This window comes from Oncorhynchus tshawytscha, linkage group LG01, assembly GCF_018296145.1.
Source record: "Oncorhynchus tshawytscha isolate Ot180627B linkage group LG01, Otsh_v2.0, whole genome shotgun sequence".
Taxonomy (NCBI): domain Eukaryota; kingdom Metazoa; phylum Chordata; class Actinopteri; order Salmoniformes; family Salmonidae; genus Oncorhynchus; species Oncorhynchus tshawytscha.
The window spans coordinates 70765390-70778926 of record NC_056429.1 but is presented as its reverse complement, the minus strand read 5'-3'; the positions used below and the strand labels follow the sequence as shown (position 1 = coordinate 70778926).

The 13537-nt window shown below is 39.3% G+C and overlaps 1 protein-coding gene across 2 annotated transcripts; it reads right to left on the bottom strand.

The window, feature by feature from the left end:
- Window positions 1-365: 365 nt before the first annotated feature.
- On the bottom strand, window positions 366-13493 carry LOC112255980 (secretion associated, Ras related GTPase 1Ab). Of its 2 annotated transcripts, none has more exons than XM_024428867.1 (7): window positions 13392-13493; window positions 3932-4004; window positions 3250-3369; window positions 3050-3115; window positions 2825-2928; window positions 1299-1430; window positions 366-764 (listed from the first exon to the last, which is right to left on the bottom strand). In XM_024428867.1, the coding sequence occupies exons 2-7, from the start codon at window positions 3987-3989 to the stop codon at window positions 648-650; spliced, it is 597 nt and encodes a 198-aa protein (XP_024284635.1). In that variant the 5' UTR covers window positions 3990-4004; window positions 13392-13493; the 3' UTR covers window positions 366-647. The 2 variants fall into 2 exon arrangements, with proteins under 2 accessions (XP_024284635.1, XP_024284644.1); XM_024428876.2 differs by lacking the exon at window positions 13392-13493 and adding an exon at window positions 11484-11835.
- Between the last annotated feature and the right edge of the window lie 44 nt (window positions 13494-13537).

Here is a 13537-nt window from a genome sequence, read left to right as displayed (position 1 = left end):
AACTTAAAAATAAACCATGGTTACGAACTGGTTCAAAGCGATGACATGTCCTACCCTGTAACTTCATCATAAGTGGGAGGAGAAATAATACTGTAATAATAAAACTGTTTGACTGACATCACGTGAGGTATGATTCAAAATGCCCACCACCACAGTACTTTCAGAAAGTAACAGATCATTATTGAAAATGACGCAACGTGTAAACTACACAATATTGGTTTTGAAGTTTGAATTCACTACATAGGGCTCAGACTATAAAAGGGTGTACCAATTATTAATAGATTTTACTATTCTACTATTAAACATTTTCATATTTCAACACTGTTTGAACCCAAAGAAATATGTCCAAAACACAAGAGTATAAATACTGTATCAATAAAAATATATTTACTTATTGAGGCCACACTTTCTCAAATGTAAAAATTACAATAAATATAGCACGCTAGCAGTTAATAGCTTTTCCAGCTGGTAGATTCGTGAGGCATGACTGTCCTCTTGTGTACTTGGCTGACCTGAACTTGTTACACATCCATCATAGTTGTTTGAACCATGCTGGAAATGACCATTTTATTTGAAATAATCTAGCCCACCCAGTAAGTTGAGTTGGCTGTAGTGTGAATCTAGTAAGAGAAATAGTGATGGATCGATCAGTCAATGTACTGTGAGAGCCAGCGGAAACCATCTCCGTATCCCTGCCTCTTCAGAACACTACACATGAAGATCTCCATGGGCCTCAGGTTCAGCTCCTTCAGTGACACATTGCCCTAAGAAGAGAAACACATAGGCAGAAGAGACAAGTAAAGATTACCCTCCAATCCAACCTTTTCCTTTGCATTGGAGTCAATGTGAGACTACAGAGTTACCATAATAAACTACTACAATGAAGTGGATCCTAACTGTACTCTAAATCAGTCATTTGTCATCCACATTTAGTCATTGTCAATACTAGACCCAATTGCCTAGCTCTGTAGTAGTGTTCTCACAATACCAGTATTGGAATACTATGATACCAGATTTACTTGGCAAATAGGAAAATACAAAGCAGACTTAACTCTGGTCCTTCAAAAACCTATTAAAACACGTATGGAAAATAGTGTCGATTGTGTGCTTTCAAAATAAACCAAATGTGACAACATAATGCTGTTTTTTTCAACATTAGGACTGCTTTATGTTTTGTTTCCTTTTTTCTTTACTTCTTAGTATGATGGTACTATCCGATGTCAGTTGCTCTGGAGGCTGCTGCTCTAGAGGGTAAATGATGTTGTGTGCATTCAACAGTAAGCCCCTCTCCTCCTCACCTTTCCGGTAGTGTGTCCAATGAGTCCGAACATCCCTCGGAGTGCGTCTTCACTGATTGCCTCTTGGCGGTCGATCTTATTCCCGAGGATAAGTACAGGCACATTGTAGATGGTCTCATCTGTTAACAGCGCCTGGAGAGGGAGAATGTAGAGGGCCAGTTAAACCTCTAAAAGTTCTACTAAGGTTTTATGTGATATTGTTTAAAGATGGTCATACCATGGATCCGTTAGCTATTTCAGTTGGAATTTTAGGACCCCTTTAGGTATAAAAGTAATTGTAAAAAAAATATCCTATAAAATATTTACATTTGGCCTTTACTACTATTGCCCTTAGAAACGCATTGAATAAGACATGCATAAATGGCAAAAAAAGACAGTCAAAAAATAAATAACAAGGAATAAGCTGTCTGTCCTATATCTAGGAGATATAAGAAAGCTCACAAATATTTGTTGTTTTAGACACATATTTAACCGCTTATTTTTGTTGGCTTAAAACTACCTCCATTAATTTGTATTGGTTACCTTGAGACTAGTTCTGTGACACTTGTGGGGGTCGTGTTCGTGAGAATGTCATCTTTCCATAGAGTGGTCATATTAGTTAGTAGGCCAAACCTTTCAGACGCTACAGACGTTTTCGTGACGAGACCTATTTTCGGGATGTCTCCTGGTATGACAAACAGCTCTGTAATGCTGCCACTTTCCACCGTATAAAGTATAGGTGGTGTCAGAGGAAAGCCCAAAAATTGTCAAAGACTCTAGTCACCCAAGTCATAGACGGTTCTCTCTGATACCGCACAGCAAGGGGTACCGGAGTACCAAGTCTAGGACCAAATGGCTCTTTAACAGCTTCTTGACACCAAGCCATAAGACTGCTGAACAATTAATCAAATGGCCACCCGGACTATTGACACATTTGCGGCTACTCGCTGTTTATTATCTATGCATAGTCACTTTACCTACATGTACAAATTACCTTGACTAACCTGTACCTCCTGTATATAGTCTTGTTATTTAAAATTGTGTAACTTTTTTTCATTTAAAAAAAAACAACAACTTGTTCATTTGGTAAATATTTTCTTAACTCTTCCTTTAACTGCATTGTTGGTCAAGGGCTTGTAAGTAAGCATTTCACGGTAATGCTTGTAGTTGTTGTAGTCAGCGCATGTGACAAATAAAGTTTGATTTGATTTGAAATAGCACACATAGAACAGATCTACCGTTTCTTAGACTTGTTTTCAACGAGTGACAGATCTACCACTCAAATTTCTATGTAACTTTTTCAGGGGTTGCCCAAAAAGTTACATATTGCAGCTTTTAAACTGATGGATTTCGATCAGGATTTTTGTATTATGTTCATTAAGTTGATGCACGGGTGCGTCAATAGACTTAAAGATTAATGCCCTACTCATCAGTGAAAAGCAATGGTGTATTGATTAGCATTTAGCCATACAATAACTACTGGGTGTAAGATACTGTATACTGCTTATTTACTACTACCATCTAGAATTGTGTTGGGGGTTGCTTACATCCAGTTCAATTTTGGCTTCTTGTAGTCTCTCATGGTCTGCGCAATCCACCAGGTAGACTATACCATTTATAGCTGGGAGGTAGTTCTTCCAGATTCTTCTGGCTGTGAGTGATAATCAAAGCAGTTTCATTGATCGCAAGTGACTTGTCACTTAAGCCTTAGTATCACCTGAAGATTTCAAGACTTAACCATAAGTTAACCAAGTTTGAGTTCAAATGTGTACCTTGTGTGTGACCACCAAGATCAAATGTTGTGAATGTCATCCCAGCAATGGTTAACTCTTCTGATGCTGTGGGACAGAGGCAGACAAATAGACTACTCTAGGAACTCCAGACAAAGGTCATTCAATAAGAGCACTTAAAAGAGAACGATGGACAGCCATAGGTAAGTAAGCAAAAGGTGTCTGAACCTCCTTTGCCTTACTGGGATGTAGGGTTGGCACATGCTGTCCCAGTCGGTCATCTCTGAGCATGTGCAGTAGTGTTGTTTTCCCAGCATTGTCCAAACCAAGGAACACCAGCTTCCCAGACTTCTTATACAAACCTGGAGGGAGATACAAGCGAAGAGACAGTCTATTTACCATCAAATTTAATGTAGGAAAATATGATGCTGACAATACGACATGGGATTGAATAGCTGATTTGACCATAATATGATTAGGTTAGGAATGTGCTTGAGAAAGAAAACACAGTTATTGGTACAGCATGAGTCAAACGCTACAGATACACTCAGAAATAAAGTTGATCACTCTTCAGTATGTAATTCATCTTTCTTCAGTAGTTAGTTTGAATGATTGAATGGTTTAAATTGTATTATAAACTGGGTGGTTCGAGCCCTGAATGCTGATTGGCTGACAGCAGTGGTATATGAGACTGTATACCGTGGGTATAACAAAACATGTATTTTTACTGCTCTAATTAAGTTGGTAACCAGTTTATAATAGCAATAAGGCACCTCAGGGCTTTGTGATTTATGGCCAATATACTACGGCTAAGGGTTGAATGTAGGCACTCCCCGTTGCGTCATGCATAAGAACAGCCCTTAGCCGTGGTATATTGGCCAAATACCACACTTCCTCTAGGCTTATAGCTTAAATGCACTGTACCTAGTAACTGCAGCACACCACTGAGGCCTCTGTAGATCCAGTTAAATATAAACGACATGTCTGTTATCTTCACCTGAAACAGAAAGGTTAAATAACAAACAGTCACTTACAGTGTTAATGAAAATCCTGACGGTACTTAACTCTTAACTATACTCAGCTTCATTCATTAGAGAACAGACAAGGGCCAACTACAACTCTGCCACGCAAGAGAAAGTTAGACATATTGCCTCTACACATTGCTTCTGGCTCTACCCATATACTACACATTTTATTTGTGAAAGAGCAAGTAAAGTGCCAAGTTTCCCAGACATTTTCCATATGCACTGAATTTCTCTCAAATTTTGTGCACAAATTTGTTTACATTTCTCCTTTGCCAAGATAATCCAGCCACCTGACAGGTGTGGTATATCAAGAAGCTGATTAAACAGCATGATCATTACACAGGTGAACCTAGTGCTGGGGCCACTAAAATGTGCAGTTGTCACACAACACAATGCCACAGATGTCTCAAGTTTTGAGGGACCGTGCAATTGGCATGCTGACTGTAGGAATGTCCACCAGAACTGTTGCCAGATATAGAAATTAACATTGAATTATCATAAGCCGCCTCCAACATCGTTTTAGAAAATTTGGCAGTACCTCCAACTGGCCTTATAACCGCAGACCACATGTAACCATGCCAGCCCAACACAATTGGCCACGCCCAATTTTTCAGTTTTTGATTTGTTAAAAAAGTTTGAAATATCCAATAAATGTCGTTCCACTTCATGATTGTGTCCCACTTGTTGTTGATTCTTCACAAAAAAATACAGTTTTATATCTTTATGTTTGAAGCCTGAAATGTGGCAAAAGGTCGCAAAGTTCAATGGGGCCGAATACTTTCGCAAGGCACTGTATCTTTGTAATAATGACAATTACAACAATACTGAATGAACACTTATTTTAACTTAATATAATACACAAATAAAATCTATTTAGCCTCAAATAAATAATGAAACATGTTCAATTTGGTGTAAATAATGCAAAAACAAAGTGTTGGAGAAGAAAGTAAAAGTGCAATATGTGCCATGTAAGAAAGCTAACGTTTAAGTTCCTTGCTCAGAACATGAGAACATATGAAAGCTGGTGGTTCCTTTTAACATGAGTCTTCAATATTCTCAGTTAAGTTTTAGGTTGTAGTTATTATAGGAATTATAGGACTATTTCTCTCTCTACCAATTGTATTTAATATACCTTTGACTATTGGATGTTCTTATAGGCACTATAGTATTGCCAACCTAATCTCGGGACTTAATAGGCTTGAAGTCATAAACAGCGCTGTGCTTCAAGCATTGCGAAGAGCTGCTGGCAAACACAGGAAAGTGCTGTTTGAATGAATGCTTACGAGCCTGCTGCTGCCTACCACCGCTCAGTCAGACTGCTCTATCAAATATCAAATCATAGACTTAATTCTAATATAATTAACAAACAGAAATACGAGCCTTTGGTCATTAATATGGTAAAATCCGGAAACTATAATTTCGAAAACAAAACATTTATTCTTTCAGTGAAATATGGAACCGTTTTGGATTTTATCAAACGGGTGGCAACCCTAAGTCTAAATATTGCTGTTACATTGCACAACCTTCAATGTTATGTCATAATTATATAAAATTCTGGCAAATGAATTACGGTCTTTGCTAGGAAGAAATGGTCTTCACACAGTTCGCAATGAGCCTGGCAGCCCAAACTGCTGCATATACCCTGACTCTGCTTGCACTGAACGCAAGAGAAGTGACACAATTTCCCTAGTTAATATCGTCTGCTAACATGGATTTCTTTTAACTAAATTTGCAGGTTTAAAAAGAATATACTTGTGTATTGATTTTAAGAAAAGCATTGATGTTTATGGTTAGGTACATTGGTGCAACGATTGTGCTTTTTTGCAAATGCGCTTTTGTTAAATCATCACCCGTTTGGCGGAGTAGGCTGTGATTCGAAGATAAATTAACAGGCACCGCATTGATTATATGCAACACAGGACAAGCTAGTTAAACTAGTAACATCATCAACCATGTGTAGTTAACTAGTGATTATGTTAAGATTGATTGTTTTTCATAAGATACGTTTAATGCTAGCTAGCACATTACCTTGGCTCCTTGCTGCACTCGCGTAACAGGTGGTCAGTCTGCCACTCAGTCTCCTCGTGGATTGCAATGTAATCGGCCATAAATCGGTGTCCAAAAATGCCGATTACCAATTGTTATGAAAACTTGAAATCGGCCCTAATTCATCGGCCATGACCTCTAATCAATATATTCAGCTATTCACTCAGATTCTAAAATGCTAATTAGCATCAAAGTAGACATCATGCAAGACTACAAATCTGCAGCTCCTGCACTTCATCTCTAGCTGACACCTTTGCTAGCAGGTAGTGTCAATTTAAAACTTGCACAAGACAGCTCACAGAATTGTCTATTTAAAGAAATGTAGCCAATTTATTAATTGCTAAATGTAGCTAACATTAGATAGTTAATCCAGAGATTCTTACATTTGCCTCGATTTGGTTTGCTCATCCAGATCATCATGGCATTTGTAGTTCTTTATGATAGCCACATTAGCATTTCATTTTTGGGGTGGCAAATACAGGTGAAGATATTAAGTCACCTTGTCCTAGAGAGATTTGCACGTATATCAAAACGTCATGCCAGGGTAAGCCTACACAAAACACAGACCTTATTTTATGGTGGAAAAAACAATTGAAACCATTTCTCTGTTTGACCGCTAGGTTTCATGGGTATTACAACCAATGTTCCCACTAATTGTTTGGGTACTGAGCAGATTTCAGGTCTGATGAGAGCAAATTTCAATGACTTGTGAAATTTCTGTGCAACTTCCAGCGTGCGTTTACTGTGACCAGTGAGGCTGTACCCACTTTAAGTTAGCCACAGTGGCCTACATGGCCACTTCAAATAGTTTAATCATAATGTACGCCTACCATCAAAAACAATGGAGAAAATGCATCCCATTACATTTTAACATGGAAATAGCTGTTCTACCATTCAGCCTACAGAAGCAGCCAATGTGTGGTGTTCAATGTAGGCCTATATACCATGAGACTTTTAAGAAAAAAAAACAACACTTTACAAAATAAAATTCATTATTATTCCCATACTATTATTACAGAGAATCAGACTAATTATATTGGCAAATTATATTTGACTCGCTTTTCAAAGAGGTCTAGAAATGTATACGTTTTGTGCTCTTGTAGGAAGCAATCACAGCCCTATTGCTGACTACAAATTATCTTTCACTGGGCTAATATCTCACTAACTAGCAAAGGATATGAACAAAATGTGCACACGTGGCTATGTGGCTACATACATCACTTTGATCTCAAATCAAGCGAATTTACTCACGACCGCTCATTCTGTAAACACAGTCTGTGTAGAGTAAGGGCTGAGTAGTGCATGTCAACTCAATAGAATCCTACTCCGATGCGTTCTGCCAACAACAAAATCTCTTGCATAGTTGTATGTTGCATTGAAAGTGGCTAATATTGCATTGATTCGATCACAATTGCCACAGTAAAGAGAAACCATTGATAGTGTTTACAGGGAAAACTCTAGAACAGAGGACACCAACCTTTTCTGAGTCAAGATCACTTTGAGTCAAAATGCAAGCCTCGATCTACCATTAAGATTTTTTTTAACATGACTTTTAAAAAAAAAAGCCTATGCAACACTAACCAATTTAAATCAGTACAGTAACAATGAAGTTTGTGCTGTAAGCTATAGGCCCAATACATTATCACCGCATATTGGCTTTGCTTTAATTTCCCTGCCAATGCATTGTTGTTCTTGACCAATCTTTTAAAATTATATTTCAACATTTGAGGTAGGCTATATGATCACACCATTAACAGATCTGTTGTTGTATTACTTGTGAAGCACAGCTGAGTGAGTGTAACAGATAGGAAATACACGTTTTTGTAGGGTTTTCCTCAGATCAGCCTTGGGAGGTTGAGCAACAAACTGACCTGTGTCTCTGTTGCCGAACACATTTAACTTCACCACGGTATTTAGTAGTAGTGACTAGGGTTGCAAAGAATCAGAAACTTTCCGGTAAATTTCAGGAACAGTGAACCTATTATGTGAGATACACATAAGGAAATTCTAGGTATTGTGGCATATTTTGGTTAAACTATCCCCCAATTCAATGGAATTGCAACCCTCTGCATGCACAGTGCCTTCTTCCATCACATGTACAGCTGATTTTCAAGGTCTTGCACACTAATGAGATGCTTTGAGCCCACACTACTACACTGTCTGAGCTAAGGAGTACATGCTTTCTGGTAAGTTTTGATTACAATACTGTGTGGGGTGAATATACAGTATTGTATATGACATACATAATTTTTTATTAACTAGTAAATAGCAGCCTACAGCAAAGTGTGTTTAAATCATTTCTAACTTGTTAACATTTTCTGCTAGTTAGTTTTTGCTACCATGTGGGTTTAGCTTGCTTGAGCCTGCTAACTGAGTGTTAATTCACCTGTTTCCATACATGTTTCATTTTAAAATATGTATCTTACAAAGGAGTTGTTTAATCTAACTGCTTAAGTATTTATCTGTACATGGAATTGTATTTGTTTTTTTTTAAAACAATTTTTACATGAAAATGCCACATGCACTATCTAATGTGGGAGACATTTCACTGCAGCTAATGTAGATGGAAAAGCTGTGTACATTTGAAAATATTGTGCCAAATCCCTCTATTCGAGGTGAAAATGGTGAATCAGACACCTTATCGTTAGCAACAGCTCATGGTCCTCCTGGAATAAGAATTTCTTTTGACACAATGGAGGAACGTAGTCAGAGAAATGCTGATGAATGTCTTGCTCGAGCTGTGTATGCAACTGGTTCACCTCTGATGCTCACAGGCTATGTGTATTGGAAGAGATTTCTGAATGTTCTCTGTCCAGCATACACCCCCCCAACCAGACATGCTTTATCTACTCATTTGCTGGATGCAAAGTTCAACAGAGTTCAAGTGAAGGTCAAGCAAATCATAGAGAAAGCAGACTGTATTGCAATCATCTCTGATGGGTGGTCGAATGTTCGTGGGCAAGGAATAATTAACTACATCATCTCCACCCCTCAACCAGTATTCTACAAGAGCACAGGCACAAGGGACAACAGACACACAGGTCTCTACATTGCAGATGAGCTGAAGGCAGCCATCAATGACCTTGGACCACAGAAGGTATTTACACTGGTGACAGACAATGCTGCAAACATGAAGGCTGCTTGGTCTAAAGTGGAGGAGTCCTGCCCTCACATCACACCCATTGGCTGTGCTGCTCATGCATTGACTCTGCTCCTCAATGACATCATGACACTGAAAACAATGGATACAGTCTACAGGAGAGCCAAGGAAATGGTTAGGTATGTGAAGGGTCGTCAAGTTATTGCTGCAATCTACCTCACCAAGCAAAGTGAGAAGAATAAGAGCACCACATTGAAGCTGCCCAGTAACACCTGTTGGGTGGAGTTGTCATCATGTTTGACAGTCTCCTTGAGGGGAAGGAGTTTCTCCAAGAAATGGCCATATCACAGTCTGCCGATATGGACATCCCCATCAAGAGGATCCTCCTGGGTTATTTATTTTGGGAGAGTGGTAAGCAGCCTGAAACTCCTGAACCCTATAGCAGTAGCCATTGCACAGATTGAGGGAGACAACGCCATCCTGTTGGATGTTGGAGGTTGGAAAGTGATAGTGAAGACGAGGCATCAGAGTCTGATGTTCAAGAGGTGGACATTGAGGAGGTCCAGGGAGAAGTCATGGAAGCCTGAGAGGAAGACAACCAAAGCTTTAGTTTCTACACTATCATTTTACAGATGTATGTTGGAAATGTTTTGTTGTTCAGTGAAATCCTCCCATGTGAAGAGTCAACTCATTTAATTAAAGTTCAATTTGTAACTAATTGTTGTTGTTTTTTTTCTATTCATAGGATTTAATCATTTGCAATTATGTCTAGTTATTATAAGGTAAAAGGTTTATGTTTCTATCTCCATATGATATGGTAAATATATCCAATGCAAAACAACATCTACATTTAAATGGTATTAATATTAATTTGCATATTCCCACGTAAAGTTTCCACCTGAATATTCCCCAAAATGTGCAACCTTAGTAGTGGAACTTTTCCTAATAGTATAGGGTGAAAAACATACAAATAACTCACTGTATGCAGCCCCTCAGATTACATGGTTAATAACATGGTGCATCCACCCGCAATACATCCCAATACCTATGACAGGTTAGACCCCTTACCCCAAGGCAGTAGTAATATAAAGATAGTTCTGCTTTAAAATAATGAGACTATATTACCAGTTTTAAGGAAACACAACTGGCAAAATAGCACAGAATAACCTACGGTAACCTACCTCACGTGCAAGGTTAGCCTAGCTTGAAGACACTATATCAGATATCCCACTAACAAACTAAAATAACGAATGACACCCGTTACTGTGTTCATGGGGTCTGTATGAGGTCTAATAGAAGTAACGTAAACTCACCCCATTCCTTACAAATGTGCACAACTGCAACATTCAAACGAGGCTACAAAGAAAACTAATGGGACTGTAGCGACTGTGTTGACTTCAAAATCGGGGGTGTGAACTATGTTTCTATCTAAGTGTTGATCGACATGGTAATTGCTCTATAGTATTGGAGAAAAGTTTTAAAAAACGGGCCCTCCTTTACATCGTGGCGTGTCATGTCGTAACGTACAGCATGCATAAAGCAACTATATCTGTCTTACAATCTCTCTCAACCAGGTGTAGCACTTCTCTCATTCTTTTGAAAGAAAAAATGGACAGTGACGGGGTAAGGGTGGGATACCTAGTCATTTTTTGCGTCATCATCATTCTCAAAGCCGCTGTTTACTTCTAAGATCACTTTAGCACCGCTCTAAAAACCCGATTAGAATTCGATACAAACCTTCAAATAGGTATGTAATGACACATATAAACTCTTTATAGTGTTTTATTTACATTTTAGAGGCGATAAATTGGACAGATTGAGTGAAAAAAAAGCAATTTTCCCACAGGACATCTCCTCACCATCACGCATTAGTTTCGCTTCCCAACCCGCCATTTTCAATTTGCCTGCTTGAATTATGCAGAAACGGGCAGCGTTTAGGTCATGTCATTTATTTTGTTGGAAAGGGGAGAAATTGTGCTTTACAATGGTATTGACATTACAGTTGATCTGGAGTTTTTGGGGCGCTAAAATAAGGGCAATTGTACGGACCAAGGCGATGTACGAGTATACGTGAGTTTACGTTAGTCTGCAACGTTGTCACGGTAATATTATGCTCCGTTGAATGGCTAATTAGGCCTAAATGTTCAGTATTAGTTGTCCCTTCTTATCCTTCCACTAACGTTACTATGTAATGTCAAACAACTGAAAAGTCCCCAACTTTAGATTTCCTCTTCTTTCAGGTCATAAACAGAAAGTTCAATTACTTCCAGGGAATATTTTAGAACGTTAAATCACTTCAACTCACGGTAACAATTATTTGATGTCCATCACTCCGGTGGGTAACGTTAGACAGCTAACATCACTCTGGCGAAAAAGACAGTCACTCGGTGGTATGGAACAAATCTCTTCCAGAACTAGCACGTCCTCTTTCTCCAACGATACTCAGACGTACGTTACTTTCTGAATTCGGCTCCTCTCTACTCGTTATCGTTCTTTCTCTCCTCCTTTTACAATACACTTGCCTGCGCACTCCCTCGCGCCATCTCTCCCGGGAACCTTTTTAGAACAGGTGTTGTGCCGAAAATCACCCCCTGTCAGAATTCTCCCCCCTTCGCGATCTTCATTGCTGCTACTTGCTTGCGAGTTGAGACTTCTGCTCTCCACTCCGTTGTAAATTTTGCCTACATTTCACTGATCTTAATAGCAGAACGCATTTTTGTCTGCAGTTTTCGGTTTGGCTATTTGTTTCAAGTGTATGTGGCGGTTCTAGCTTGTATGGCGCCCTGGGCGAACCCCCCATTTGTTCTATAGAAAGTATTTGACTCTAGGAAATTAGAGGAGGGGGATTCTGGCAGGGGGGAGATTTTCGGCACAACACCGGCAGTGATGTCACCTGGCTCACAGTAGTCTTGGAAAGCCATATTCCTAGACTCCACCACATGAGCATATATTTAAATAATTGTATTTTTCTGGGCTGATGGTGCCTACATATCTGAAGGTCAGTCTACTCTCCCTTTCCTCCACTGACACTGACCAAAAAGGGCCACCATCTTCCAGCTGATGGTGAAACTCGAGTCACATGGCATTACTTCTGCCACATGCACAAATTCATGTTACTCCTATGAAAGAGAGAAAGTGAAATATTCCTTGACATAAACTCCCCAAGCCACTAATAACACAAGCCACTTTCCTACACACTCATTGCTGCTGCAGTGCAACGCTGAGTGGAAATAGGAAGAACACACATTTTATGTCTTATAAAAGTGTTGACAGTGCTGAGTAAGTACTTAAACATGAGCTCACTAATAAAAACAGCATCGCTTTGCTGTATTTGTTGACAGTCTCTGCATTGTGCATGGTGATCTTAGGCTTGTGTGCAGCTTCTCAGCCATGGAAACTCATTTCATGAAGCTCCTGAGGAACAGTTTGTGTCCAGAGGCAGTTTGGAACTCTGTAGTGAGTGTTGCAACCAAGGACTGACAATTTTTACATGCTTCAGCACTCAGTGGTCCTATTCTGTGAGTTTGTGTGGCCTACCACTTTGTGGCTGTGTTTGTCTATGGAGATTGTATGGCAGTGTGCTCAATTCTATACACCTGTCAGCAACAAATGTGGCTGAAATAGCCTAATCCACTAATTTGATGGGGTGTCCACATACATTTGTATATATAGTGCAGGTAGACAACTGTCACCCATTCACACTAACCGGGAGCTGGGTTACTGATCATAGCAGTCAGACTGTCTATAAAAATAGTCCAGCAAGAACAAATTGTGGCTACAGATGACATTTGATACCTCTGGGGCAGCCATGACTGACTGATACACACGTCACATTCTTGATAGTGTCTACTAACTTGCTGTGTGAATATCATGACAGTGACCTTAAGGAATGCAACAACTAATTCTAGAGTTTACCTATATCTGCCCGGCTATGATAAAACGCAAGGTTGTTGGAGTAAGATTTGTTATTGACTATAGCTATAGGCCTACTGTTGTTGACACCATAGAGTAATCCAGTCTGGAAGCAGGTGACTGTAAACTTGCAACATCAGCGTTGCTAGAATAAACATCAGTGTAAACAAGAAACAAGCCGAGGCAGAAAAGGTCGCAAAACAACCCACTCCAATTGATCAAACTCAAAACATACTGGTCTGATAAACACGTGTGTAACGTTGATTTTCATGGAACCGATGGCAAAAATTTGATCATTTACCTTGTGTCCGTGGCTCTAACACGTCCGGTTACTTTTGGTCAAGGCTTTTTTCCCGTGAATGACTGGTCCAAAAATAATTTGAGTTTACCGGAACTGCGTAACAACTGCTATTGGGACAGGCGTCATGTAAAATTACGATCCCATAG